We start from the raw sequence: 27656 nt of genomic DNA, 5'->3' as shown, positions 1-27656 counted from the left end.
TGTACACACTTTTTTCTCAATTTTCATCATGATTCAATTTTTCACTATAGTCAATTTTAAAACGCTTGTTTACTTTAACTTGTTGACGTATAGAGCACAATTGATCGGGACACGATGAGCATTTCCTACCGTAGAATCTAGCAGCGAATTCAACTCGATGAAGTCAACTGAATTATAGAGCTACAGCTTGGCTAGTTTATATCTGACGATTTAGCCTATTGGTAAGGTGACGGGGAGGTAATCAGAAGACTCGAGTTCGATTCCTGGACGAGTCAATTTTTTTATATACCATTCATAATCGATTATTTTGATTGTTGCATTATGTGCCTAGTAGCATCATCTGCCAAAACAAAGCACCAGAAACATAATGTATGAATCTGTGTGAATCAATTGTAATCTATAAACAGACCTAGATTGTTTTGTTATTCTTTGTTTGACGTTTCTACGACCCACCGTTTAATGCAAAATACATTTTTCATGAATGGAAAATGAAAAAAAAATCACCTCGACCAGAAATCGAGCTCGAGTCTTCTGATTACCTCTACTCTGGTTAGGCCAACTCGTCATATGAAACAAATCAAGCTGTGACTCTATAATTCAGTTCACTTCATCGAGTTAAGTTCGCTGCTTGATTGTACGGCAGAAAATGCTCATCGTGCCCAAATAATGGTGCTTATACTGTCCTAGGGGGTTCTCATTATGCCCCTACAGGGACTGATTTTTAGTCTTCAGCTAAATTTTTTAAAATGCATTTTTAAACTTTTCATCTACTTTTTCAAGTTTCGGGCAGTTAAGAAATAGACTTTTTTAGTAGATATGTGAACCCAAAACAATGTAGTAACTCATGTTTCATAGCTGTTTTCTATGGTTAAATAAGCGTCCTTCTTAAGCTGGCAATTATACACCCCCCCCCCCCTTAAAACTTGATTTTCAGGCTATCCATTCAGTCCCGGATGTTCGTTATACCATTATTTTCCCTAGTTAATACTTTAAAAATAAAAAAAAGGTGAAAAAATTTCATAAAATTGCTTAAAAATCGAACCCATATTTGAGTCCTACTTAAACAATTTTGACTATTTAAAGTTTTTTTTTATTCAATTCCCTACTAAAAAGTTTGTTATTATGAAGTTGTTTGAATAAAGACCTGATTTTTCTTGCATAATTTGGAAAGTAACGCCCCAGTCTAATACAAAAAATATCGGTATCCAAAGGGAAAACGATAGAAAGGAAGGCACCATATTAGTATGTAAATACGAAATAATTGAGCAATTTCACTTGGGGCCTAAAGGAAAGGTTGTTCCATTTTGTTTGTGCTGTTTGGGTGTTCTGTTTATTATGCATTCTGTTTTTTTTTCTCTCTCTCGATTATGATGTCTGGCTTATTTTCACTAGGTTACGGTCTCCGGATTTATCTGATTATTATTTTGCCTTATTCAACAAAATGTTTTGGTATGTTTTTGGGGACAAAGATATGCAATATAAATCAAATGATCAACATTATGAAAAAAAAACTTAAAAAAAATATTAATAATACTCTATACCTAAATAAATATGATAAAATGATAATATCAAAATAATATAACACTTTTACCTAATAAGAACAGAATTTGATTAAGTGTATACCGCGTGACTATGAATCTTATCAGGGTTGTTGTAGTGTTTATTTCAAATCATTTCATAATAATATGTATATTTAAAAATAACAAACAGTGAACTTCAAAAACATTTTACGAGGAGACACAAAGGGTTCTTGATAAAAATATCGTACCGTGATTCATTCTGAGAAAGTACATACGAAATGTCCCCATAGGATAAAGGTTTAATTCAAATAGTTTGCTTTTCAATCCGCAGCCAACCAAATTCACTAAAGAAAAAAACAATGCTAGCTAATTAGAACGGAAATAGAATAAAAGTGCAGCCAACCAAGTTCGAGGTGGTCCTTTGGGTGTGAAAATAATAAAATAAGAAAGCAAAACCCGCCTTGGACTAGGTCCCCGGGAAAAGTGCAAGGTGAACCCGTGAATTCGTTGATAATAATAAAATGGTGATGATGGTGAAAGTGCAGCCACGACAAGGAGGAAGTGTGCATAATTCAGCCGCGACTAGGTAGTCCTCCTAGGTGGGTCCGAGGAAGGTCGTTCTGGCTTGTATGAAACGCGGGAAATAGTTGTTTGTTGGATGGGCGTTTTCGTTTTTTGGTTCCGTTGTGAAATGCTCAATGGCAATGGCCCTTTGGCAGCAGTGTGTGGCAGCATATTTTTAAGCTGAAGGGCAAAAGAAAGCATCGCCAAGCCAAGCCAAGCATAGCGGCAGGTGAAAGAATGCAAATAAGAGTTGTCGACGGAGCGGAAGTTGTTGAACCGAGTGCGAATTGGATTACGGTTGTAGTCGTTGTTGGGGAAATAGAGGATCTTGTACGGGCCAACGGCGGAAGTGACCTCGAAGCAAGGGTTGGGAAGGTTCCGTGGCGGAACGCGTTTGAGCTTCAACTACTGTTGCCGGAAGGCGGTCAATGGAAAAGATGAGCGACAAGTTGACCGGTGGTGGGGGAAGGTACAATCGGGTGAGCCCATCCTCTGGCCGGGGTTCGATCATTGCCTACTCGCCGCTTCCGAAGTCGGAACAGGATTGCATCCAGCTACAAGCGCCGGGCAACAATTGTCTGGCTATTCCGCTGTCGGCGATTCAAACCGACAACAACAGCAATCACCAGAAGCAGCAGCAACAGCAGCAACAACAGCAGCATACCATTCATGCGCCCCTAGGGTCGGTGGCCCTCGGTGTCAAGGGAGCGGCCCTCATCGCCAATGGGCTGGTCAATCATACCAACGGACACGGGGCACACTCCGCAGGCGATGGATCCCAGAACCCGCTGACGACGACGGCCCTCAGCCAGAAACATGCCGGTCAGAACAATAACAATCATAGTAACGGTAATGTAGAGCTCTAGAGCATTAGATGAATGCATATAGATTAGAACTGTATCTACTGTATCTATCTGTCCTTATTTGTGGTCATGTTTCCGATATATTTAGATTGTCTCTCCATTAGATCGTTGATATTATGTATCGTTCTAATGTTCAAACCACTAGAGAATGCTTTATAGTTTGTTGTCTATTGAATTGTAGTTTGGATTCTATATTCAACCGTATTAGGTAGTATTGTTCAACATATCATTCCTTCAAATACTTCAATGAAACAAACATAGGCAATACTTCAATCAGTAAACCAGCAACAACATATTTACTTCTAGAGGATATCAAACTTATATAAAAACCTAAAACTCTTCCACAAATAACTGGACTGATTCAAAATAAAAACTCATTAACTACTTATCTTATAACACCTCACATTTACTTGACAAGTAGAAATATTAAGTGGGAGGAAACTAATTGCTTTCTTTCAAATACTCAATTAGGGTTACGCAGGGACAAAGGGACCAACGATTGTCTTGCTTTGATTTCTTCGGAGATTCAATTGGCATATGCAGAAAAGCAACAGTTCGTTCAGGGTTTCCAGACATAAAGGGAGCTTTTGATGTTGTCCCGATAGAGGTTTTGTCAGACAAGTTACACTCCCGAGGTTTACCTATTGAACAACATTTTATACAGCGTGCTTGGGGAGAAATATCTGAACTTTGCTCAAGGAGTTATGACAAAAAAGACATTGTACATGGGCCTACTCCAGCTTTCATGATTGACCTCTCGTCTGTATAACTACTACGTAGGTGTAGTATTGAAGTAGTCAGGTATTTCTACACCCAAAATAATTTGCACATAGCGGCTACGTGAAAAACTACATAATTTTTATCCAATTAATTTTCACATAGATGCTATGAAATTAATATGTAAACGTGCTCCTATAGGAATTGGTGCTTCATGAAAGTCACCTAAAATTTACGTGAATTTCTAGTGGGTTCAACACGATATGTTTATGAAAGCTACTGGCAATGTTTTTGGTATACAAATGAAATTTTGGCCGCTTTTGATTTTTTTTCCTTTTGTTTTATATTCATATTCATTTACAAATATGAAAATTAAACAAAATTATAGTGAATAACATTTATTTCCACAATTTTCTATTTTCCCAATTGCACTTTGAACCGTTGTTCGCCAAATTCGCACCAAATTTGTCATCTGCCATTTGCGTTGGGATACTAAATTGAACGGATTCCGGTAATTTGGAGCATCTCTGACACCCTTGAAATTTTCATGACTCATCTCCTCGATTGCTGCGGATAAATTTTCTTCGATTTTTTGTGCCGCTCTCTGAAGTATTCGCCAGCCAGCGACGGAGAAGTCACATCCAAATGATTTCCGTTGACAAACCGTACACCTTGAAAATCGGCGGAATTTCTAGGAGCTTTCCTCGAAGCTGGAAACAACAACTTAAGTTAAATTAAATTTCGAGGGAAAAAACACCTACTTTTCGACGCTCGGATTTGTGTTTCTTGTGCAGCGGGGTCCTGCAGAACGTCCAGAGTAGTCTAATGTTCGCCCTCCGACGCTGAATGATCTTGAGCTGCAGCACCCGTTGCCGCATTTTCACAGTAAAAAAAAGCAACTTAGCTAGCTGACAACTATTCCCTTTTTCCAACAAAAATTTACTACCACACGCTTGAGAAAACCATAAAAAAAAAGAATTATAATCCATCCACTTGGATTTTACGTGAAATTCATGTGTCAGTTATATGGAAGTACAATAGCTACTACAAAGGACACGTAGAATCGATGTGATGCATCAAAAGCTTTGTTTACGCGAAAAATCTCGTATAATTTATTTCTCAATTATTTTGCGTGTAGAATGTTTATCTTATATCAACTAAAGATTTTCATTAGTTTTACCAAGGTATGTATATATATAGGAGGTGTAACGATATGACAAATTCCCGATTCAGCCATTTTGGTTTTGCGTCTGCCGACTTCGTGGAGTTTGTCTACCAACAAAGCCCTCAGTCAAAAAATTTACCGATGTCTACAAAATAACTCATTGAACCTTACCGCGTTCTCCTCGCCTACTTACTGATAAAGTCAGAGAACCTTATGTTATAATAACCTTGAGTTTAACCACGGATCCTGAAGGTTCAAGATTCTACAAAATGATGAAAATTAGTCACAGCCTTCAACGATAAAAATTAAAACATAAACTTTTTTGTATGAAAAGATAGACACAAAATTGGTTCTACAAAGTTGTAGGTATTATCAAGATAAAAAACTTTGCTCAAACAATGAGAGCTCTATCTCTATTCAGTGCAGAGTTGGTTTTCAGTTAAAAATATACTTTAGATTTGTTTTTTTTTTATACTCAACTATTGTAGGTTTTGTTTTTTTTTTTATTTACAACTAGTTTATTTATTGTAGGTTTACATAAATAATATAGAAACATATGATGTTTTCGGGCAGTCGGAAAAAAATCCTGACTGGAGGTGTCTCAGATACAGTGCACTGTTCTCGAATTTTGGGAACTGTTGCCGAGAATCGGTAAAACGGGGAAAAGTTGCCCAAAGTGTGCAAACACTCGAAGTTTCCATGCAGTTGAAAATAAATCATTGGCTGGAGGCAAATAAGTCCATGGTTCTCGAATTGTGGATGCTTTTAGTTGTTAAAAGTGTGGTAATTTAGTGAAAACCTGATTGAAGAAGAAATAGTTAAAAATATAAAGATTGACAGTTTTGATTTATTTTTAATTAGTTCTAGAGAAAGAGGGTAAAAAATTAACATGCCTTAAGATAAAAATAGTTTAATCACCATTTGTTGTTATAATTTCAACACTTATTGAAAATAGAAAGCAGCACAATTTTGCTCCTAATCAGCTGCTGGTCGACTTCTAACTGTCTCTCCTCTCAGTTTAGGTATAAGACCATTGTCTTAAGATACCTCAATATCGATTTCTAATAAATAATCAATGTTAAACTCATTAAAATAACCCTTTATTGAATATGGTGTAGGATGTGAGGTAACTCGCTGGGAAGAATTGAACCGGATGTTTGATCCTACGTCGCACAGTGGTTCAAAATCAAACAAAGTTGGAAAAAATTATTAAAAAGCGTTTTGTTAAAGATTATAAGTAAAAAGTTAAAAAAAAATTAGAAATTGAATTTTTTTCCAAAGTTTGCTTTTTTTTCTATAATTGCCAAATCGGGGTTTGAGTATTAGACTGGAAAATTTTATATTTTTCAACTATTTATGAATATTTTTGTTAAAATAAATTATGGGCTCAAAAATTCCTCTGGGTTAGTTATATTGATTCTAAAACTGATGTTTCATGGTGAAGATGCATATATATATCGAAGCAAACATTGCTTGGTTGACTCTGTAAAAATACTCTAAAATTTTAATTTTTGAAGCAAACAGCGTTCCACTCAAAGACGTCGTATTTAAAAAAAATAGAAAAAACTAGCAACTGATTTTAAGATATGTTTTTGATAAGGCTTTCACCTATCCAACGGTATATAATTTACCACGGCGATCGGCAGCGCAAGCTATATGTTTGTTTCCGAAAAATTAATAGAGCAAATGGAAAAAAAATTATCATCGAATTTTGGGTTCTAAATCAAGCAAAACTTTATTAGTTCATGATATTGAGATCGTTTTTCATCTCCAAACTGCGAAATAGATTATAATATATCATTTCAGTATAGACATATGTAAGTTTTTGAAGATTTATATGCTTTTTTCCGTTGTTTTGGGTTGAGAATAAAAAATCCTATTTCTAATTCTTGTGTTTAATTTGTCGTTCATGATTGTTCCATAGAAGATGTATAAAATGTCCTAGAAAATATTTAATTGCATCATAACGTTCCTTGAATGTTGGAGATTCGATTCCAACCAAAAAATTTGGTTGTCGCTGATTTGAAAAATGGACTTTTTTCCAGCTTTTTGGGGATTTGAACCACTGTGCGTCGGTTGGAAAGGTATCGAGGATAAGAGTATCCAACACGGGTTTTTCCGGTCAGGAATTCTCGGGAATAAAAAAAATCGGGAATTTCCGGATCCCAGGAAATACTAAAAAATCTTGAATTCTTAAATATTTCTAATTTTTGCAGCATGAATCAGACAAGTTTGTCGGTTAAAGTGCTTAGTTTTTGAGTATTTGGATTGATAATTGCTAATTGAATTTTTAAGTTTGAAATGTTTTGCAATACTACAACCTAAAAAAATCCATATTGATAATTTAAAGCCTCTATAAATAAATCAATCAATTAATCAATCCATATAGATAAGGTTTCGTATGCAGTAGAGTGTTAAGATCTTCTTTTTCATTTTTTCCCGGGATCCCGAGAATTCCCGGGAAAAGGATTGCCGGGTTTCCCGATTCCCGGGAACGCTTAAATGACCGGGAAATAGCATTCTTCGAGGATCATGAATTAAAACTTTGGCTTTATGCGGAGGAAATATCAGGAAAATAATTGACCAGTCAGTTGTGAATCCGATCATCTGACGGCTAATCGTTTTCAAGCTGTATGTTTTGGATGAATATTATATTCTACTGTGTTCAAGAATACTTGAACAACAGAAACTACGACAAGCCAATCTGATGGACAACTAGAGATTTGAAACTAAAGGAAAAGCTGATGAAAACCAACATGAATCTGTCTATGTAAGTGAACTTCTTGCCATTACTCGATGACATGGCGAAATTCGATCTCAATTACCACAGTGCAAGAAGATTTCATTAAGCGAATTGTCGTCTGACAAAATCATGAAGATAACTGAAGAATCGATTTCACGTAGTTCTAAATTGGACAACTGTAAGAATATAGAACAAAGAAGAGTTGTGGGATACGTCAAGGGGTTTGAACTGTGTTTCAGACTCTCCCACAAGAGAAGACATTGATCTAACTATTCCACCTTAACAAAAAGTAACAATTTTCAGAACTTGCAGTTGGCGGAAGGTTATAATAAAACAAGCAATTAACAATGATAAATTAAGAAGAGAGAAAGGCATAAAATATACAAATGAATTTTGTAACACAACATAATGTAGGAGATCTTGTAGTCAGACCCAAACGTTCACAGTGGATCAAACCACACCAAGATTAGTGAATGTGTCCTTGATTCATCGAAATTAGAGATCAGGTTAAGTGTGCTGAAATAAGGGCATATAGTCTTAGTTACTGGCCCTACCCCCGAACGGCTGAGCTGAAGGGCTGAAGCTGTTCAAGTAAAAGGAAGAAGAAGAAGTGCTGAAATAAATATAAATTTAAGAATGGAAAAAGGGAGGGGATGTAGTATCTGCAGTACGACCAATAAAAAATGCAAATATCTGTCATCAACTCGCTAACTTTCAGCTACTCAGTTCAGAGTGGCGGTTACTCAGTTGTCGCCAAAACCGCACCTACTCAGTTCTGACTAAACGGCCTTTACTCAGAACTGACTAACAGCCCTTTTCGCGACAACTGAGTCATGGTTACTCAGAATGCGCGAATAATTCTGAAGCGGTTTTTGGCCGCTTTTTTCATGCTAGAATAACTAAAATCTGTATTATTATTCAGACAAATGATGGATTTGTTGATTGATGAATAATAAAAGTCAAAATATTGTTCATACACCTTTATTTAAAAAAAAATCCGCAAACTTTTTGAATTTTTGTTTGCCCGTCTGGTTTCGTCTCCCGGGCCGGGACCCATTATGCCGTACTAGATGGCAAATCTATTTGGACCATCATCACTTCGTCGCAGGATTCTGTAATATAAATAAAACCGTTTCAACTTCTAGAAATTACCTTTAAAATCAATATATTCACCATGTTAAATTTCAAGTTTTTGCTGCACAAAACCAACCAAGTTCAACCGCCTCGCACAGACTGTTCAACATTTACTCAGTTGTCGCCTTCAAGCACTCGAGTTCTCTGAGTGGCGAATTTCCTGCCGTCTGAGTAATCTTTCCGCTGATTTCTGAGTTCGTTAAGATCAGCCGTCGGCTGCTTCATACATGTGGCGACGTCTGAGTAAAAGGTAGCCGGGCTCTGAGTATTTCAAATTTAGCGAGAAGGTTCAAAAACACTTTTCTTAATGTTAGGAATTCTTGATTTAGAGACCTTTTTGTTCATTTGAGCATGTATATAAAAGTATTAAAAACAATTGTTGAAATTAACGATTTCCTCCGGCATCAGGTAACAGCAGCAGACTTCTGCTGCCACAAGCAGAGCTAAAAAATTGTTTGTTTTGGTTCCTTTTGCTATGTCCAATTCGCAATCGAGAACAATAGATTAATGATTACTGATGACAGGTGATGATGATTAACGCGCTAAAAATGTTTACATCATCACACGGTTAAGCGAGACTACTCAAATTGGGTTCTTGGTAACACATCAGCGTTGCCAGATATACTGGGTAAGGTAAATTTGCCAGATTGCCCGGTTTTATCCGGGTTTGCCCGGATATTTGATGCAAAATTTCGAGAAAGTCCGGTCCGGCCCGGTTGCCCGGATATCGTGAAAAAAGTCCGGATATTGCCCGGATTTTTTCACAATTTTCACTATTTACAATTTCAAAATTTGTTTCAAATAATTTCGCTGATTTACTTTTATAAACCTTTAAATATTTAAGTGTTCCAAACAGTTTTTGCAATTACATAAATAAAAAATTAATTTCATTTTTTTTTTGCATTTTTTCTTTGCTTTTATATATAATAACACCTAAATTTTGCCCGGTTTTTGGATTTGAAAAATTGAAATCCATGCCCGGATTTTGCCAGGTTTTTTTGAAAAAATGCCCGGAATTGCTAGGCCCGGATGGGAGTGGAAAAAATTCTGGCAACTTTAGGGTAAGGTAAGAGTATCAAAGTACTCATTGAGAAATGAGCCAGCCAGGAGGTTCAGCTAGAGATCAAGTCCGGGGAGTTTCGTGGAACGAAAGGGTTACTTGCTGCGGTTAGCAAGCGTGAGCTCACGTCCGAAAGCCGGGAGGGTTCTCAGGATCAGCAACCGGGCTGTGCAAAAGTGAACAGGTCCAGCTGGTGCAACACCCCGAAATAATTGGGTGGTGCTGATAGCCGAGAGGGTTACTTTCGTGCTTTGGTTGTGCGCTGTGGTCACCAGTTATGGGCTGATCCAAGCGACCACCAGCGCAGAGGATCGTCAGCACAGAGGCCACGAGAAGCTCCAGGTCAGCCAGAAGGTGCCACTGGAGTTCGAAGCCGGGAAGTCGGGTTCCGAGAGGGTTACTCTCGATGCCGACACGAGCCACGCTGCGGTTAGCACCATGGTTTCATTTCCGACGGCCGGGAGGAGGACTCTCGGGATTTGCAACCGTGATTAGTCAGGTATTGATGCTTCAAATGGAGGATTAGCCCGTATCGGAGATTGGAAGATGCTGTTTGCCAAGAGGGTTACTCTTGTGAGGTGGAGCTACGTAACGATCAGTAAGCGTGAGTGCCACTCAGCATATGGGGCGAGACGAGAGCGCCTACGAGAGTAGCGATGACGATGATGATCAAGATTCCGTCAATCCCGAACCGACCCAGAGACGCAGTCAGCAAACAGGAGAAACTACTCAACGCTACGTGGCTAACGTAGCAGCCGATTATGAGGAAGAGCAACTTCGGATCGTCAGCAAGCTGAAGAGCCAAAGGGACTGCTTTTTCCGGACGACCACCATCCACAAGGAAATGGCAGCCATAAAAGAGAACGAGACTCCGGTTGGACGGAGTGAGGTTATCACTGAGCAGCCATTCTACGATTTGAGTGATTGATTGCAGTTACTTCGAGGCCGTATATCAGTGCAGCGGTTAGCGCACTAAGTAAATACCGGTGAATACCCATTGGCGAGACCTGAAGCCGATGACCGGTATACCGCAGAAACACGAACACAGATCCATTTACGGGTAATCTTACTGCGTGGTCAACGAAACGTAAGCAGACGGCTAGTTTGTCGTCGACCGAAGCTGAGATAGAAGCCCTTTGCCATGTAGTCGAGGAAGGTTTGTGGTTAACAAACTTCCTGGGTGAATTGGGTGTGGTTAGCACTCCTTTCACGTTAATGGAGGACAATCTTCCTTGCATCTAGTTCCTGGAAGATGCGCGGACCCATCAGTGGATGAAGCATCTGCAAAGAGATCAGGGAGATCGATTCTCTCTGCGGCACATATCGACTGACGATCAGCCAGCTGTTGCATTCACTAAGGCGTTACCGAAAGCGAAGCTGTTCAGCATTTTTAATATGCGGATTAAGTGGAGGTGTTAATACTTACGGTTTCGGACAGGATCCCGAAAACTTCAGCAGAGGACATAAGATTTGCCATGTGTTAAACAGAGAAGCAATAGCCTTCACTCTAATTTCACTCCAATTAGTTGTCATTCTTATGGAAATCTGTGTAAGAGTAAAGAGCAAGCTTTATTGTTTTTAGCAGGCCCAAGCCCAATAGAACCGATGATTGCTAATAACTATTGAAGATAAACGCGGTACAAAACAAACAAAGTTACCGTGGTTGAATTAAAAGGAATCTTTCGATTGCTTTGATTCAAACAAACAAAACTAATCATCACACGGTTAAACGATTCTACCCAAATTGGGTTCGTGGTAACACAACAGTGTTGCCAAATATTCTGGGTAAGAGTATAAAAGTACTCATTGAGAAATAAGTACATTCCTGGTAAGGTAACATGAGAAGTGAAAAGTGACAAATAGCTATCGCTCGTGTAATGGGTAGTTCTTTGAGGACTTGACGAACAAACCTGAATAAAAATAACTCTATTCCAAACACTAAAACCTGCGTTTTTAACAACAATTAATCGATGAGACCACTTTCGTTCTCGCACAATACACACAAACACAAAATCATCAAAAGTCGTCAAAAGTTTAGGGAAAATGATCACGCAATTGAGGTAATTTAGGTATTATGGGGTTTCGTTCGATTCCATGTGCACCTGGAGAGCTCGCAGAATATCTGACAAAAAAATTCGAGCAAACGGTCAATTTTCTCATCATTGGAGAAGGCAGACTCGCAGCCTTAAACCGTTGTTCAGGAAGTTGGACTTGAGTCGAGATTTTATCAAAACATGTTATCGTTCCATGTCTCCGCTGTGCCTGGGATGCATATATCTTTCGTGTGAATCTGCACCCATGAAAGAGATTGCAAAAATCCAATGCTTATTTAGCAAATCTGTGTGCCGAAAATGCGCTGAAAAGTGTACTATGCCAAAGATGATATGATTGGAAAAGCACTACTGAGATCAAGACTCGAGCTTCAAGCGAAACTAGATAAACATTTTATGGGATTCTCATCCTATTGGATAATTAATCCCAAAAAAAGTGTAGTGAGAATAGAACTACTGCAACATCTCATCTTGGCTTGCAAGTTCGATATCTTACCCAGTACACTATCTGAGTGAATTAGCAAATGGGATGAGAATGGGAGGGTGATGTGGTGGTAATAAGAAGTTAGAGTTTTTTTTTCTATTGTCAGCCGGTTGAATTGATTTCTTTTGAAAATTAAAAGAAAATCATTCTACATTTTAAGAGTCCTTTCACTCTGTATAAATCCCCAAAAAGCATTGAAAGTCAAACGAGCGTAAAATAGCTCAATATTTGTTCTGCCATAGAGCGGAAGACTCAACTGCTGCAATCTGTCAATCTACCGTTCTTCGGCTGTGTATTTCAATATGGCAAACGTCGACGCTGCTGTCTGCTGCATTGGATTAGTTTGTCAGTTCCGTCTCGAACTTGTCCCAGGAACTGAGCAAGGTAGACAGCAACTAGAAGGTTCATACGTAGGTATCATGACCGGGCTCTATTTGCCAAGCGTTTCTCTTAGAGGAACATATACCTATCTGTTAGTAGAGATACAATTCAGCTTGAGCCTTTCCGCACAAACGGCAACAAAATGGTTGAGCTCCGCAAAGGGATGTACATCAGGAAAGACAGCAATTCACAACCGGGGTAGCTTCCGACAACAATCTCACACGGAACGGTGTAGATGATGCATACAAATTCTACTCGAAATAAGCCATGCTTCTACTCCACCTTCCTACTTACGCTGATTTTCTCTTGCCTTCAGGCGAAATGTTTCACCTGCATACATATACCGATTCTATTTATCTACGTACATATGCCAGAATACCTATGGGATGGAAACGCTTTTCCAGGTTCCTGGTTAAGTCGAGGAAAAATCAGCTAAAAACAAAAAGCTGTAAAAACTGTTCAAGTGCAAACTTCGGAAGCGCGAGAGTTGCAAGGTGAGAAAATCCCACTACTCGGGACGACTCAGCAACAAAATACGGAAGCAAGGCAGAAGCCATGTAGGATGTTCGAGTAGGTATCTCTAAACTTGACAACTGAATGGCATTTGCATGCCATCGGCAAAACAGAAAAGAACAATTTGGTGAAAAGAATATGAGGCACATAAAGGCAGGAAATGTACCGGTTGAGTTCTTTCTTTTTGCAATAACACCTTTCCGTCAATTTCCCATATGGCTTTATGTACCCCTATGCTATGCCAAGAGCAATATCGACCTTGTTCTTGATTATTTTTTCGTTTGAATTTTTATATTTTGATTTTTTTAAATGTCTCTAAGTAAATCATTTCTTTCCAAGGAAAATGGGAGAACCTATGTATTTATCCACGTTCCTGAGCATTTTTTTTTTGTTGAAAAACGAGAAAATTATTATAAAACTTAAAGTCATACTACAGTGCTTTTGGCATGACAAAAATGACAAAAATAACAAAAATAACCAAATTGACAAAAATGACAAAAATTACAAAAATAAAAGAAAACCAAAAATTTCAAAAATTTTAATAATGACAAAAATTACAAAAATTACAAAAATAACAAAAATAACAAAAATAACAAAAATAACAAGAATAACAAAAATAACAAAAATAACAAAAATAACAAAAATAACAAAAATAACAAAAATAACAAAAATAACAAAAATAACAAAAATAACAAAAATAACAAAAATAACAAAAATAACAAAAATAACAAAAATAACAAAAATAACAAAAATAACAACAATAACAAAAATAACAAAAATAACAAAAATAACAAAAATAACAAAAATAACAAAAATAACAAAAATAACAAAAATAACAAAAATAACAAAAATAACAAAAATAACAAAAATAACAAAAATGACAAAAATGACAAAAATGACAAAAATGACAAAAATGACACAAATGACAAAAATGACAAAAATGACACAAATGACAAAAATGACAAAAATGACAAAAATGACAAAAATGACAAAAATGACAAAAATGACAAAAATGACAAAAATGACAAAAATGACAAAAATGACAAAAATGACAAAAATGACAAAAATGACAAAAATGACAAAAATGACAAAAATGACAAAAATGACAAAAATGACAAAAATGACAAAAATGACAAAAATGACAAAAATGACAAAAATGACAAAAATGACAAAAATGACAAAAATGACAAAAATGACAAAAATGACAAAAATGACAAAAATGACAAAAATGACAAAAATGACAAAAATGACAAAAATGACAAAAATGACAAAAATGACAAAAATGACAAAAATGACAAAAATGACAAAAATGACAAAAATGACAAAAATGACAAAAATGACAAAAATGACAAAAATGACAAAAATGACAAAAATGACAAAAATGACAAAAATGACAAAAATGACAAAAATGACAAAAATGACAAAAATGACAAAAATGACAAAAATGACAAAAATGACAAAAATGACAAAAATGACAAAAATGACAAAAATGACAAAAATGACAAAAATGACAAAAATGACAAAAATGACAAAAATGACAAAAATGACAAAAATGACAAAAATGACAAAAATGACAAAAATGACAAAAATGACAAAAATGACAAAAATGACAAAAATGACAAAAATGACAAAAATGACAAAAATGACAAAAATGACAAAAATGACAAAAATGACAAAAATAACAAAAATGACAAAAATGACAAAAATGACAAAAATGACAAAAATGACAAAAATGACAAAAATGACAAAAATGACAAAAATGACAAAAATGACAAAAATGACAAAAATGACAAAAATGACAAAAATGACAAAAATGACAAAAATGACAAAAATGACAAAAATGACAAAAATGACAAAAATGACAAAAATGACAAAAATGACAAAAATGACAAAAATGACAAAAATGACAAAAATGACAAAAATGACAAAAAATGACAAAAAAGGGAAAAAAGGGAAAAATTACAAAAATTACAAAAATTACAAAAATTACGAAAATTACAAAAATTACAAAAATTACAAAAATTACAAAAAATTACAAAAATTACAAAAATTACAAAAATTACAAAAATTACAAAAATTACAAAAATTACAAAAATTACAAAAATTACAAAAATTACAAAAATTACAAAAATTACAAAAATTACAAAAATTACAAAAATTACAAAAATTACAAAAATTACAAAAATTACAAAAATTACAAAAATTACAAAAATTACAAAAATTACAAAAATTACAAAAATTACAAAAATTACAAAAATTACAAAAATTACAAAAATTACAAAAATTACAAAAATTACAAAAAGTACAAAAACTACAAAAATTACAAAAATTACAAAATTACAAAAATTACAAAAATTACAAAAATTACAAAAATTACAAAAATTACAAAAAATACAAAAATTACAGAAATTACAAAAATTACAAAAATTACAAAAATTACAAAAATAACCAAAATGACAAAAATTACAAAAATTATAAAAATTATAAAAATTATAAAAATTATTAAAATTACAAAAATTATTAAAATTACAAAAATTACAAAAGTAACATAAAATACAAAAATGACAAAAATGGACAAAAAAGGACAAATTTCAAGATTCATTCAAACCTTATTAAATCTGCGAGCTGCTTGCTAGCATTTTTTTGTAGAAAATTGAAAACAGGAAAAGCAGAAGATTAGTCTTAAATTTTTTTTTATGAAAATAAATAATACCATCAAATAAAAGTGACTGAAATGAAAAAAAATCCTCATTATTGAAGCAACGAAACTAATACCTTTGACAGGGCTTATAAGGTATAAATTTTGTTTCAATTTAGCTAGGAAGAGGTAAAATTTACTCAAAGCAGAAATTGAATCAGCTATAAGCTTGTAATAATCCCGTTGTTAGACAAAACTGTACCCAATGCCCAGTAAGTAAGACAGAGAACCGTATTACAGTCTCTTCTTTTTCAATTGCAAGATTAGTTCCAGTAGGGTGCCAATGATAGCAGAACAGAAGTAAAAACAGAAACAGAACCAGGAAAATCCGGAAAATGTAATTCCTTTATAGGCTGTGATACTCTGACAAAATGGTGCACTGAAAGAAACAATCTTCGTTCTGCCTCTTTTTTTTTCTGGCCTTTTATTCTCGGCGAGGGACCGAAAGTCAATACGTAACAATGCGTGGAAAAACTCCCCCCAGGAATCGTTAGTCGGCAACGAGGCGAACATGAGCATTGCCCAACTAGCCAGCCAACCATAAATGATCCTGGCTTCTTAAATAAACTGTTCGTAGGTTCCAAGCCCATTCGGACTGCGTTTCAATTACTTCTTTTGGGTCGAAGTTTTCTGAAACTAAGTTCTTGGATCGGTAGCTTTTCGATTTGGAAAGATCTGAACAAATTTTTTAAAGTATCAATCTGTTTTGGAAAGATCATTCCAAGAAAAAAAGGTTCGAAAATGAATAAATCATAACTACATGGTTGTTCTAGAATACTCGATTTTTTAGCAATTTTAAATTTTAAAATTAATAAATTTTTTGCTTCCTGTCAGTTTCAATCTGTTTATTGATCCCCTGTTCAATGTGCCTATGAACATTTCTTCCAAACAAAGAGCCACAACATCAAACTGAAATCATACGAAGTAAACGGTCAATTGGTTTCCCGATCAAATGTTTGTTTGAATTTATGGCTGGAGAGAGAGTACACAGTAAGCAAACAGAGCACAACTACATAAAACAGCTCGTTTAATATTATGACGACGACGATATCGAGCTATTCCCCTCGCTGATGATGAGGAAAGTGTCCTCTGAGTTCCTTCCAATCGGAAGGTCTTTGTAAAACCCAGAATGCTTCAATCGATATCAGTTATTAATTCGATGATGCCCTCCATAATGGCTGTTTGTTTAGTTTGGACAAGTCGTTACTTTCCAATTTCTTCCTTGTATGTTGTAACTTTACTGAGTATTTTCATAAATTTTTTAAGAAGGTAAGTAAAAATGATTTATTTCATATTGATTTACAACCCACGGTATATTTTTAATCTAAACTTGACATCTAAATCGTTGCCCCGTCTAAAGGTTAAATAAAACATGAGATTATGATTGGATTATACTAACATTGCCCTTCCACGAAACATGTGTTTTCACTTCTCATCAGTAAACCAATCAATCTTTGATACGGACACTTATCGCATGAAAACCTTTCGAAGCCAGCCAGCCAGCCAACAAAAGCAACGCAATGACGACGACGACGATGACTTTGAGGGAGGGGGTAGACCCCAGCAGTAGATATCATCATCGATATGGTGGTGGCTCCAGAGACAACAAAGCAACAAAAAAAAATCGAGCAACACAAGAACAATAATAAAATCCCATCAATCTTACCCGTAAAACAAGAGAACCCGGCCGGCCCTGATAATCGAAGACCCGGCTTTTGACATAAAATCAATATCCTTCACCGCAAAAGTTGCTTCCCATCCTTTGGAAAGAGGGATTTTGGAAAAAAAAAATGTCTGAAGGTTTGGAAGACTTTCGTACGTTTTTTGCATATGTAGAAACGAATCGCTGACTAAGGTAGAATATTTTTGCATTTGCTAAATATTTTTTCCCTTATTCTCCCTTAACAATTATTTCAATTAACTTATTATTAAAAAGCGACTTCTTTTTTCAAATCTATATAAAATAATTTCTTTCTGTCTATTCCCTATGGACTCGGGAACTATTGAACCGATTTGCGTAAAACATACCAGGTAGAGCCTAGGGAAGGTTCATATAATAGTTTGGGACCCCTTCCCACACTGGAAAGAAATAGGGTAAGGTTGCCAGAATTTTTTCAGCTCGTAGCCGGGCCGGGCAAATCCCGGCAACTTTACATAAAAACATGGCAAAATCCGGGCATTTGTTTTTAAAACTGACGACCAAAAATCCGGGCAATATCCGGGCAAATTTTGACAAAAACCAAAAATTACTCTACAAAAATCAAGAAAAAAAAGAAAAAATTTTTTTTTCATAAAATGAGTTTTCATGAGCCTCACAAACATTAGACAAATGTTTGCAGAACTCGAGAACCGAATGGTACCAAATTTGGCATGGGAGGGTATTTTGGTACGAGAAATAATTCTAGGATGTTTTGAGATTCCTTCCTCTTTTCAAAAGAGATATAGATAGGGGAATGGGGCGTTTTCGATACAATTTTGGCATCAGATGGTATTTGGGAACGAGAAGTGTTTTTAATGATTATTTATGACCTCTCTCTTTTCTAGGAGGGAATTGGAAATATGGAATGTTTAGTTTAGGAACCACTGTAGAAGCATAAGAATGAGCCGAATATGTACAAAATTGCTGAGTGACCATCTACGGAGAATTCGCTCTGCGGATGATGTAACCCTTAATCATTCTCGTTGAGTTTAGGTGAAACTATTTCTACCTAGAACAATAGGTGATCACCCGTGCTGAGATTACTGCTGATCGGAGAGTGGTCCATTGTGTTAAAACATCGCAACATCCGAGTCCGATCCGATCCGATCCAGGCACAATTGATCCCGCCAACGACCGACCAGTTGAGCTGCTACACTCGAAACCACAGCACTTCTTGGATCTGCCCTTCCGTCGAAACTTGCTTAAGATCTAAATTTATTATAAGTCCAAAAAACCTAAGTTTAAGTTAAACCCCAGTTAATTATACGTTCGAAGTAGACTTTCGCGTGTTAATTCCTCTCTGTGGACGAAATCTCCCCGTGATCGAAGTGGGTTAACGCTTGCTGATTAAAACCCCCTTGGGACTTACCAACGGTTTGCCCGAGGTCAACGACCTATTTTTGAAGACGGGAGACGTAACGCCAGGAAACCCAAGAACAAGGTATTGGCCCGATCCGGACCCAAACATGGAAGGAGGCTTTCATTTTTTTTTGTATAACTGAAAAACATATCGAATAAGTGGAACGATACTTAGCATAGGAGGGTATTAGTTTACGATGAATGTTTCCCTGAATCTGTGGAATCCCCCTTTCCTTTGGAAAGATTAGAGGCTCCCATGAGTTTTTTTGCACAACTGGAGCTCTCTTCTAAGAAATGGAGCCAAATTTCGCGTGGAAAAGGATTAGACCACGAAAAATGGTTCTATAATAATTTGAAACACCACCCTACTTTGTTTGAATACATTGGAAAGGATTCTTATACAATTTTATTGGCTATACTTAAGAATTAATCAAGCGAACGGGATCGAATTTGGCATGGGAAGGTATAAAATATGCTTCTAAATATGCTTGTTTTGATTTTAAAGGGAGGACAACTTTTTTGGCATGAATCGAGCACTTATCTATCGAAGGAGATCATCTTTTATAAGAGAGTTGTTTGTGAACGAATAATTTGAGCAGGTAATTCTTTTCATATTTTATTTGGCTTAGCTAAAAAACTTTTTAAACAGATGAAGCCAAATGAGGAAATGTGACGTTATTTAGATCCCGATCAGGAGAGCATATCAAAATAATAACTCAAACGTATCTCACCAAGATATTTACATTTGATTCAGTTATAATTAAATATGTACTCCAAATTTTCGATTTTAAGTTTCTCTAATCAGAATTATATCTTATTCTGATTGACAAACTTGAATGGGGTTGAGCTCATATTCAATGATCAAGATTTTTTTCGGATTGTCCTAAAATAAAATGATTATATCTTATTTTGATATACGTACAACTTTTTCTGAAACACGGACATCGAAGTCAACGGCTCAAACCTTACATTAACGAGTTTCGCTCAACAGATTCATAAAATTGAATCAAATTTTTGGGAAACCAAAAATGGGGCATGGTTTTATCGAATAATGTGGTTTATTGACCTTCCACTAGAAAATTTTCTCGAAGCTCATATCTTGATAAGTTATAATTTTGATAGGTTTTGTTCTGTCCAATATCAAACTATGCTATCTGAACCAGATATAATCTTGATAGGAGCATATCAAAAACTGATATAATTAAGCTATGATCGTATAGATTTTTTGATATAATTTGAGATATTTTAACATTCTACGAGTACTGACTCATTTAGATAGAAAAAATAAGTATCAAAATATCTCATTTTGATATAATTTTGTTTTTCTCTTCTGATCGGGATACCAATATTGTTTTTTGTTTAGTTCGTGACCCCTCCTCACTTTGAAAGAGGGAGAGGGTGGAAAACCCCTACTAATAAAACATAAATTTCAGTATAATTGAAGAACTCATGAAACTTATTAACATCCTTTAAAAATATTTTAGATCAAGGAAAGCACTCCAGCTGCAGTTCTCATTTAAAAACGGTTGGTTCTGTTTTATGCTGAAACTAATTTGAAATTGATTAAATTTCATTTATTTTTATAAGTTATAGCAAAGCACACCCGATCAGAAGAGCATATAAAAATCGTTACTCAAACCCATCTCAGCGAGATTTTTATATTTGATTCAGTCATAGGAGTTTTGAAATGAGATATTTTGTTAATGTTTTTTTCGAAAACAGAATTATATCTACTTTTGATAAAACCACTTTATCAATCGCCTTTTGAAGCTTTAAGATGAAATTTATTGATTAATCTATATAAACGAAAATAATAATTTTATAGACATAATTACATTTTTATTTTCAATTTATACTTTATTTGGCCGATTTAAAAATCGGAAAAAAATGGCAGGAGTACTGTAATTTTTCTCTGTTTTTATCTGCCTGCCTTATTTTCAAACCTTTATTTTTTCAAAAGGTCTTTGGGATTTTAACCTCTGGGGATCGTTTATTTTACTTGATAATATCGGTCGAAACAAAGTGTTTGAAGAAACATAACAACAAAATTTTATGATATTTTGATGAAAAAAGACACTTAACTCATTAACTATCAACTGAAAGCACACAAAAAAGACCCTACACTGTTTTGAATGATGCAGTAATTATGTTTTCTGCTTCTGATTTCAACATAATTATTAAAAAAGGGTCTTTTCAAATTACCCGATTTTGTCACTGTCCCCAATTTGTTGCCCTAAAATTCATCATGGGGGTGACAAAATCGGAAATTCACTTTGTTGAGGATTCAGGGGGTAGCTTACCGGGTTCAATAAGATTGGAGGCTTTACTATTTGTTGCTTCCGTGGCACAGCAATCAACAGCAAAGCAGCGGGTGCACCTCGGGTCGGTCAAAATAAGCGCCTTTGATTCGTTGGTTAGCAGCTTCTCCACAGCCGACGGGTCAGGAGGAAGTTTTGTTGCACCTCTTTCAAGTCAACACACAGCACAAATCTTGCCGTTCTGATTTTCGGATGCGAATTGGAAACGCAATAGACGACCGATTTAACAAAATTAAAACACCACTTTATTAATGTACTCGACCGACGGAACAAGCAACACGGAGGCGATGTTGCAGCCACGAGAATTTGTTTTAACTAACTTATGCTGACTTGTTGTTGTTGTTGCATCAGCTGGTTGGTGAGTTACCGCGTCAAAACAATTCATGCGGTAACTCACTTCACTGCTATGCTATTTCTTGTACTAGGGTTGTTCACTTTTTTACAATTTGAAAATTACAGAAATATTTAAAGAAATTTTACATTCAACAAAAAACTAAATTTAGGTTGGTAACAAACACACTGTATTCTTTTCCCGATCCCGGTATTCCCATTCGTATTCATTCTAATTCCTCTGAATCAGATAAACATTTATGTATTCCAATCCATCTGAATGACACTCGAAGCTATCAGTCTGCCTGTCCGGACGAATTCCTTTTTCAAGTTTCAATAGTCCGATTCCAATTCATCAAGCAAACGTATAGAAATTTTCATTGTCCATTGTCCAAATTCTAAATCATCAGGTATACTTATAAAAATTCCCATTGGACATTTTCACGGCACCCAAATGGATGCCTGTCTTTGCGTGCTTGAAAAACGTCACTAAACAAGCAGCCTGCATCGGCCTATGCATATGGTTTTCTCTACGGTTGTTCCGGATCTTTTACAGATTGTAAGTGACTATTCTTGTCAAAAATTCTGCAGAAAACTGCCCCACCAATGAGTAGTTTGGAAAAGAGAAGGGATGTTAAAGAGCAAGGACGTTTAAAAAAAGATCGTTTGAAAAGAGAATTTTATTATTTGTTATTTGTTTATTTTCATCAAAGATCACATATTGATCCAAATGATAGGTTCAAAATTAAAGACAAACTACAATTACACGAATTTACCCTATACTATACTTAAAGCACTAAAGATTCTTCTTCGGAATAATTCCCTCGAAACGTCAAAATCCAAATAATCGGAGAAGCAGTTAAACGTCCTTATTGCACCAATTAGCGCTGTCTTAGCTCCGTAGTTATTCAGCCGAAGAGGAGCAAAGAGCTGAAGATCACGATTCCTCAAGCCTCGAGATCGTACGCTGAGTTGAAGTGCTTCTAGCAGTGCGGGGCAGTCGGTTCACGACGAAAGCAGATCGGCGACAATAGAGGCGGTGTTGCGGTCCGGCGGGCCGGCAGCGTGTCGATGTCGATAAGGCGGCAGCGGCTTTCGTAGCTGGGAAGTCGGAACGGTTCTTGCCAGTTCAGGTTTCGGAGAGCGATTCGCAAAAAACGCCTCTGGATGGCCTCGATACGCTCCTAGCCATTTTGGTAGTAGGGTCACCATACAGCCGAGGCATATTCGAGGGACGATCGAACCAAGCTGCAGTAAAGACTCTTGAGACAATAATTATCCTTAAAGTCTTTTGTCATGCGGAATAAAAGACCCAGACATCTGGAAGCTTTATCGACAATGTAGTTCGTGTGGATCTTGAAATCCAGCCGTTTGTCCAGGATCACACCAAGGTCTTGATTGAATTGGAAGAAGTTGAAACAAAGGATAGCTTATCACGGACATCACGACTTCTTTATCATTAAAATTTTCATTTAGTTGATATAAAAAAGTTTGTTTTAATTCTGAATGTAAAGATGTATATTTTTTAGAATACATGATCTTCATTAATATTTCCAAATTTAGATATCCTACACTCGTACACAACATGCTCTGAAGAAGAGACCTTATGAGATTTGATGACTGTGAACATAATATAGTTCAACATATGTTACTTTTTTGTATGTCAACAGCCGAGAAAATACAAAAAAAAAACTTAAAAACCCGAGTTTTGATCGTTTCTTTTTGTTAAAATCTCAGCCCTTGAGAGTTAAATCAAATTTCGATTTATCATTTAATGTATTCTATGTTTAGCTAACCAAGCATATTTTATTGATTTCAAATAGCCAGAAAATCTATTTGAAATATTGCTTTTAATCCCATATTATGTTCTTGCCTTTAACTTTTGAAAACCAACATAGCGCTAACGGCTAAATATTTTTTTTTTTTCATTTAAGTTGTCTTGACTATGTAATTATTGTTTAGTACCAAAGCGCCGTATTTGCAAATAATATTATGAAACTAAAGTGTTGTTCACAAAATTTATAAGTAAGTGTGTTGTGTACATAGACACTTTTTTGAAACATAGGTCCCTCGAGCTTTAACACTTTCCTTATTAAAAAGTTTCAATAAAATTCCAATCATTAATGCGTTTTCGTATTTTTTTTTAATCGAAGCGTTCGGATTCGTGCCACTTGGCGTTCCGCTAGTGTGAAAAGCTTATCACTTTATATGATACATTTAAATATTCCATAGATTCGTTACAAATTAAAATGTCATCAAAAAATAGTAGGTGAAAAAGTGGTGAATATAGCTGAAGATTTCTCTAATGGGATTCTGGATTTGTGTTTTTTTTTCTAGATGTGATGTTCAGCGAATTTCGTTTGACATCGAAAGCTTTGATCGTCACAAAGAAATTCATTGTGCTGCTGAGCTCATTACAATGAGTATCAATTTCAAATGATTATCTGAAAACTTGCAACTCTGCCTATGAATAATAATTAGGAAAATAAATATCCGCTTCCTAACAAGCTCAACAATTCCAATAAGATTTTTAAGTAATACATCGTACCTGACTGAGTTATAATTTTGATAAAATTATAACAACGATAGTAACATCCTACGAGTACTAAATTATAACTTATTAAATTGAATATCAAAATATCTCATTTTGAAATAATTCAGTTTTTCTCTTCTGATCGGGCACCAGGTCAGCTAGTTTCTAATAAAAAGGGAACAATACTCGGAAATTATTTATTCAAACAATATTCAAAATAAAAGAATAAACTCAAATTTTACATAGAATGAATTGAAAAAAAAACCTAAACTTAACAAAAACTCTGAACATTTTCAAGCTAGGCATTGCATAATGGAAAAATTTGAACCAAAACTTTCAAAATTCGAAGGCCCGGGCTGGAGGACCTCAAATAGCACTTATCTTATGTGAAATTTTTCCATAAATTCAAATCTGTCGTCGGATTAGACCATAGATATCAGAGTCATGGCCGTAGGAATGGGGAGGGGGGTTGGGGTTACCCCATGAGGGTACATCAAAAGCAAGCTTGATATACTACTCTACACTCAAAATTTGTTATTCTTAATCATATTTTGATGATGGAGTAAGGTTATTCGATAGTAACAATCTTGACTCAAAACTGATGTCAAAACCTCAAAAACTAATCTCAGGTTCAGAATTCAGCTACTGTTTTTCAAAATCTTATTCACTTGATTGTAGTCAATTTCTGAATACTAAACTTAAAATAAGATTTTAATTATTTCAGAGATTCTGGTTCTTTATAATCAAAATCGAAATTTTATTTGTGTTTAGAATTTTTGTTTTTCGGTTCAAATCATCCTAGAAATTTGAAACAAAAAGCTGTGTTTTAAACCGTCGTTTGAATTTTGTTTTACATCTCTTCAAAAATTGATTCTTGATTTTCGAAACTCATACGCTTTTTTTACATTTAGTTAATATTTTTTCCGAATATGAAGATAAAACCTTGAAATCATTCGGAGTAATTGTTTCATATTCATTTTTTTCTATTTATTTAGATTTGCGAGTCGGATAAGAAATTCATAATTGAAATAAAGATTAATCATTTAAACTAAACCCAAAACATCCGAATTGTAATTATGGATTCATGATTGAGGGCTCTGAAACTGGTTTCAATTCCTGGCGTACATTTTTAAACTCAAAAACCGTTTTAATGTACAATTCAGAAAACGAATTGAAATTCCGAAACACATAGAAATTCAAATTTTGAATATTGCTGTTCAAAAGTAAGATTCATAACTGTGTTTTGTTCAAAATTAAGATTCAGCTTGTAAATCCGTTCCAGAATCAAAATAAAATTAACATGATGACTATTTCGGTATTGAATTCAAATTGCAAGAAATTGCAGGCTAATAATTCTCATTGATAGTTTAATTATAAAATTTAACCAAAACCGGTCCGTTTGCAAAATCCAGCTGAAAATGACAAAAATTGAGTAAAATTTGACTTAATTTTGCAAGAAAACAACCACATGAATTTATTTTTAATGAAAAGTAACAACATATGTGTTCCCATAAATAAATTGCAGAGAGTTTCTTATAGTTTGGTGTACCTATTGTTTAAAATATAAATATTGCAGTTTTTTCTAGAACACAATTTCCAACTAAAATCTTTAACTAGGATCGAGTTAGCATGATCTTTTACTTTTACTTTTGAAAATTGGATTTATTTAAAGTTTTTTTTTTGTTTCGAAAGGTTTCAATTTCATAGAAAAAACTAATTGCAAGTTCGAATCAAATAAGCACAATTATGCAAGCCAGATGACTCGGTTTTAAACGGATATATAATAACAAATAATTGGGACAGGTTGGGCTCTGCCCAGTTGCCAATTTTTTTTTGAAAGAAAATCCTGATTTTGTCCGGATTTGTTCATATTTTTTTGAAAAAAACTTATATAAAGTTCAAATGGCATCATTATAATTTTAAATTTTTCCGTCCAGAAATAAAATGTTTAAGCTAGAAACATTAACGTTTTTTTGAGCGATTGCGGATATTGCCTTGATTTGGTTTTTAAAATATGGTTAAAGAATGCCCGATTTTTGCTAGATTATCAATAAAATAGCCCTGATTTGCCTGGCTCGGATAGGTATGGATGAACTTCTGGCAATCTTAAGCTAACTTCATCAGATTTTGATGAAAATTTGAACCATCGATGAAAGTAAGTTCCCTATTTCGTTACAAAAGGATTCTTTATACAAATCCTTATCAAGACAGGATTATATTTATGGATTAAACTTTCTGATCATCTTAGTCAATGAAGACGGCGATAATATATCAAAGTCGAATTATAAAACTCATTAAACCAAATTTGATATTTTTCCGGGTTTCATTTGTTGTTCGGTGATGACGTGATAAATAAAAAATCAACAGAAAAAACTCCGAAAAATTATAAACAGCGGTGATCTAAATGGTCCTGAATATCAGATTTCGATATTTATTCAGTTGTTCAAATCTTGGTATTCGATTTCTATTGAGTTAGAATAGGCACGAGGAATAAAAACTATATACTACGATTGTTGACCTCAATTAGATATTTAGATTCCAAGACTTGAATCTAAAATCGGTTACCCTATTTATTAACCATAATTAACAATAATTTCTTACTTATCGCTGAGACTAATCGTTCAAATACTCGAAAAAACCTACGTGATCTGTTAAAAACTAAGTGCAGTTTTGTTCTGCCAAATGCCCTTCAATGCTCATTTAATTTGATGGGATTTTTATCTTTTAAAATAAAGACATTGCTTTCCATTGTAGAAGAATTCAGAAAATATCATGTAATTCACTTGGTTTCAAATAAAAGTGATCCTGAGATATTTCAACGAGAAAGTATGCCAAAATTACAGGAATTGAGAGGAATCTGTCTAACTCTTGTTACAAATCACAGATAATTTTCGATTTTCACAAATTTTCTTAACATTGTGCGAAGATTCCAGAATGTTTGTTCATGTCAATCTTTAAGTTGAAAACCGCCTTAAAGCAAATAATCTTAGGAACTACTCCTGAAGTTCCTGATTAAGAATTAACTCCAACTCGCTTTCTGGTCAGGAGAAATGATTTCGCTAGATTTTGATAAATGTTCACCACAAACTCGTTTTCAACGTTTAAAAGTAGGTTCTAAAAATGTTGGTGATTATATTTTGATATTCTTAAAATGAATTTAAAGAATTTTTTTTATCAAAGCGTTGTAGCATGTTTTTAAAAGGATTTCAGATTTGTGCCAACATTTTACCAAACATATGTTGGGGTGTTTTATAAACCAAGGTTGAATATTTTTGATTTTGTACTTCTAAAATAGTTTTCAAACGATTTTAAAAAAACCATTCTTATCACTGAAAGTTTTCAAAGAAACGTTTAAAATTCTAAATAGAAATTCATTGAATTATAATTTACCAGCATTCTGAATAGCTCAACCGAAATTTCATGAGGTCGAAAAATGAATAATTTATATTTTTTAAGTAATTTTTTTTCTTCTAAAAAAATCCAAAGTTTGGGTGCATATCTTTGGTCTCTGGAGCGAATTGTAT

The 27656-nt window shown here is 34.8% G+C and overlaps 1 protein-coding gene across 2 annotated transcripts in view; it reads left to right on the top strand.

Moving 5' to 3' along the window:
• Positions 1 to 1856: 1856 nt before the first annotated feature.
• Positions 1857 to 27656, top strand: part of LOC129746506 (uncharacterized) — a 262794-nt gene continuing 236994 nt past the window's right edge. Inside the window, exon 1 of one of the 2 annotated variants that reach the window (XM_055740181.1) lies at positions 1857 to 2906. In XM_055740181.1, the coding sequence (XP_055596156.1) occupies positions 2513 to 2906 (394 nt within the window). In that variant the 5' untranslated portion in view covers positions 1857 to 2512. Of the gene's footprint in view, positions 2934 to 27656 lie in introns of both variants that reach the window. The other variant, XM_055740182.1, reaches the window with a different exon arrangement.

This window comes from Uranotaenia lowii, chromosome 2, assembly GCF_029784155.1.
Source record: "Uranotaenia lowii strain MFRU-FL chromosome 2, ASM2978415v1, whole genome shotgun sequence".
Lineage (NCBI taxonomy): Eukaryota > Metazoa > Arthropoda > Insecta > Diptera > Culicidae > Uranotaenia > Uranotaenia lowii.
The sequence above is the reverse complement of the archived record's forward strand: the minus strand, read 5'-3'. Positions and strand labels throughout refer to the sequence as shown.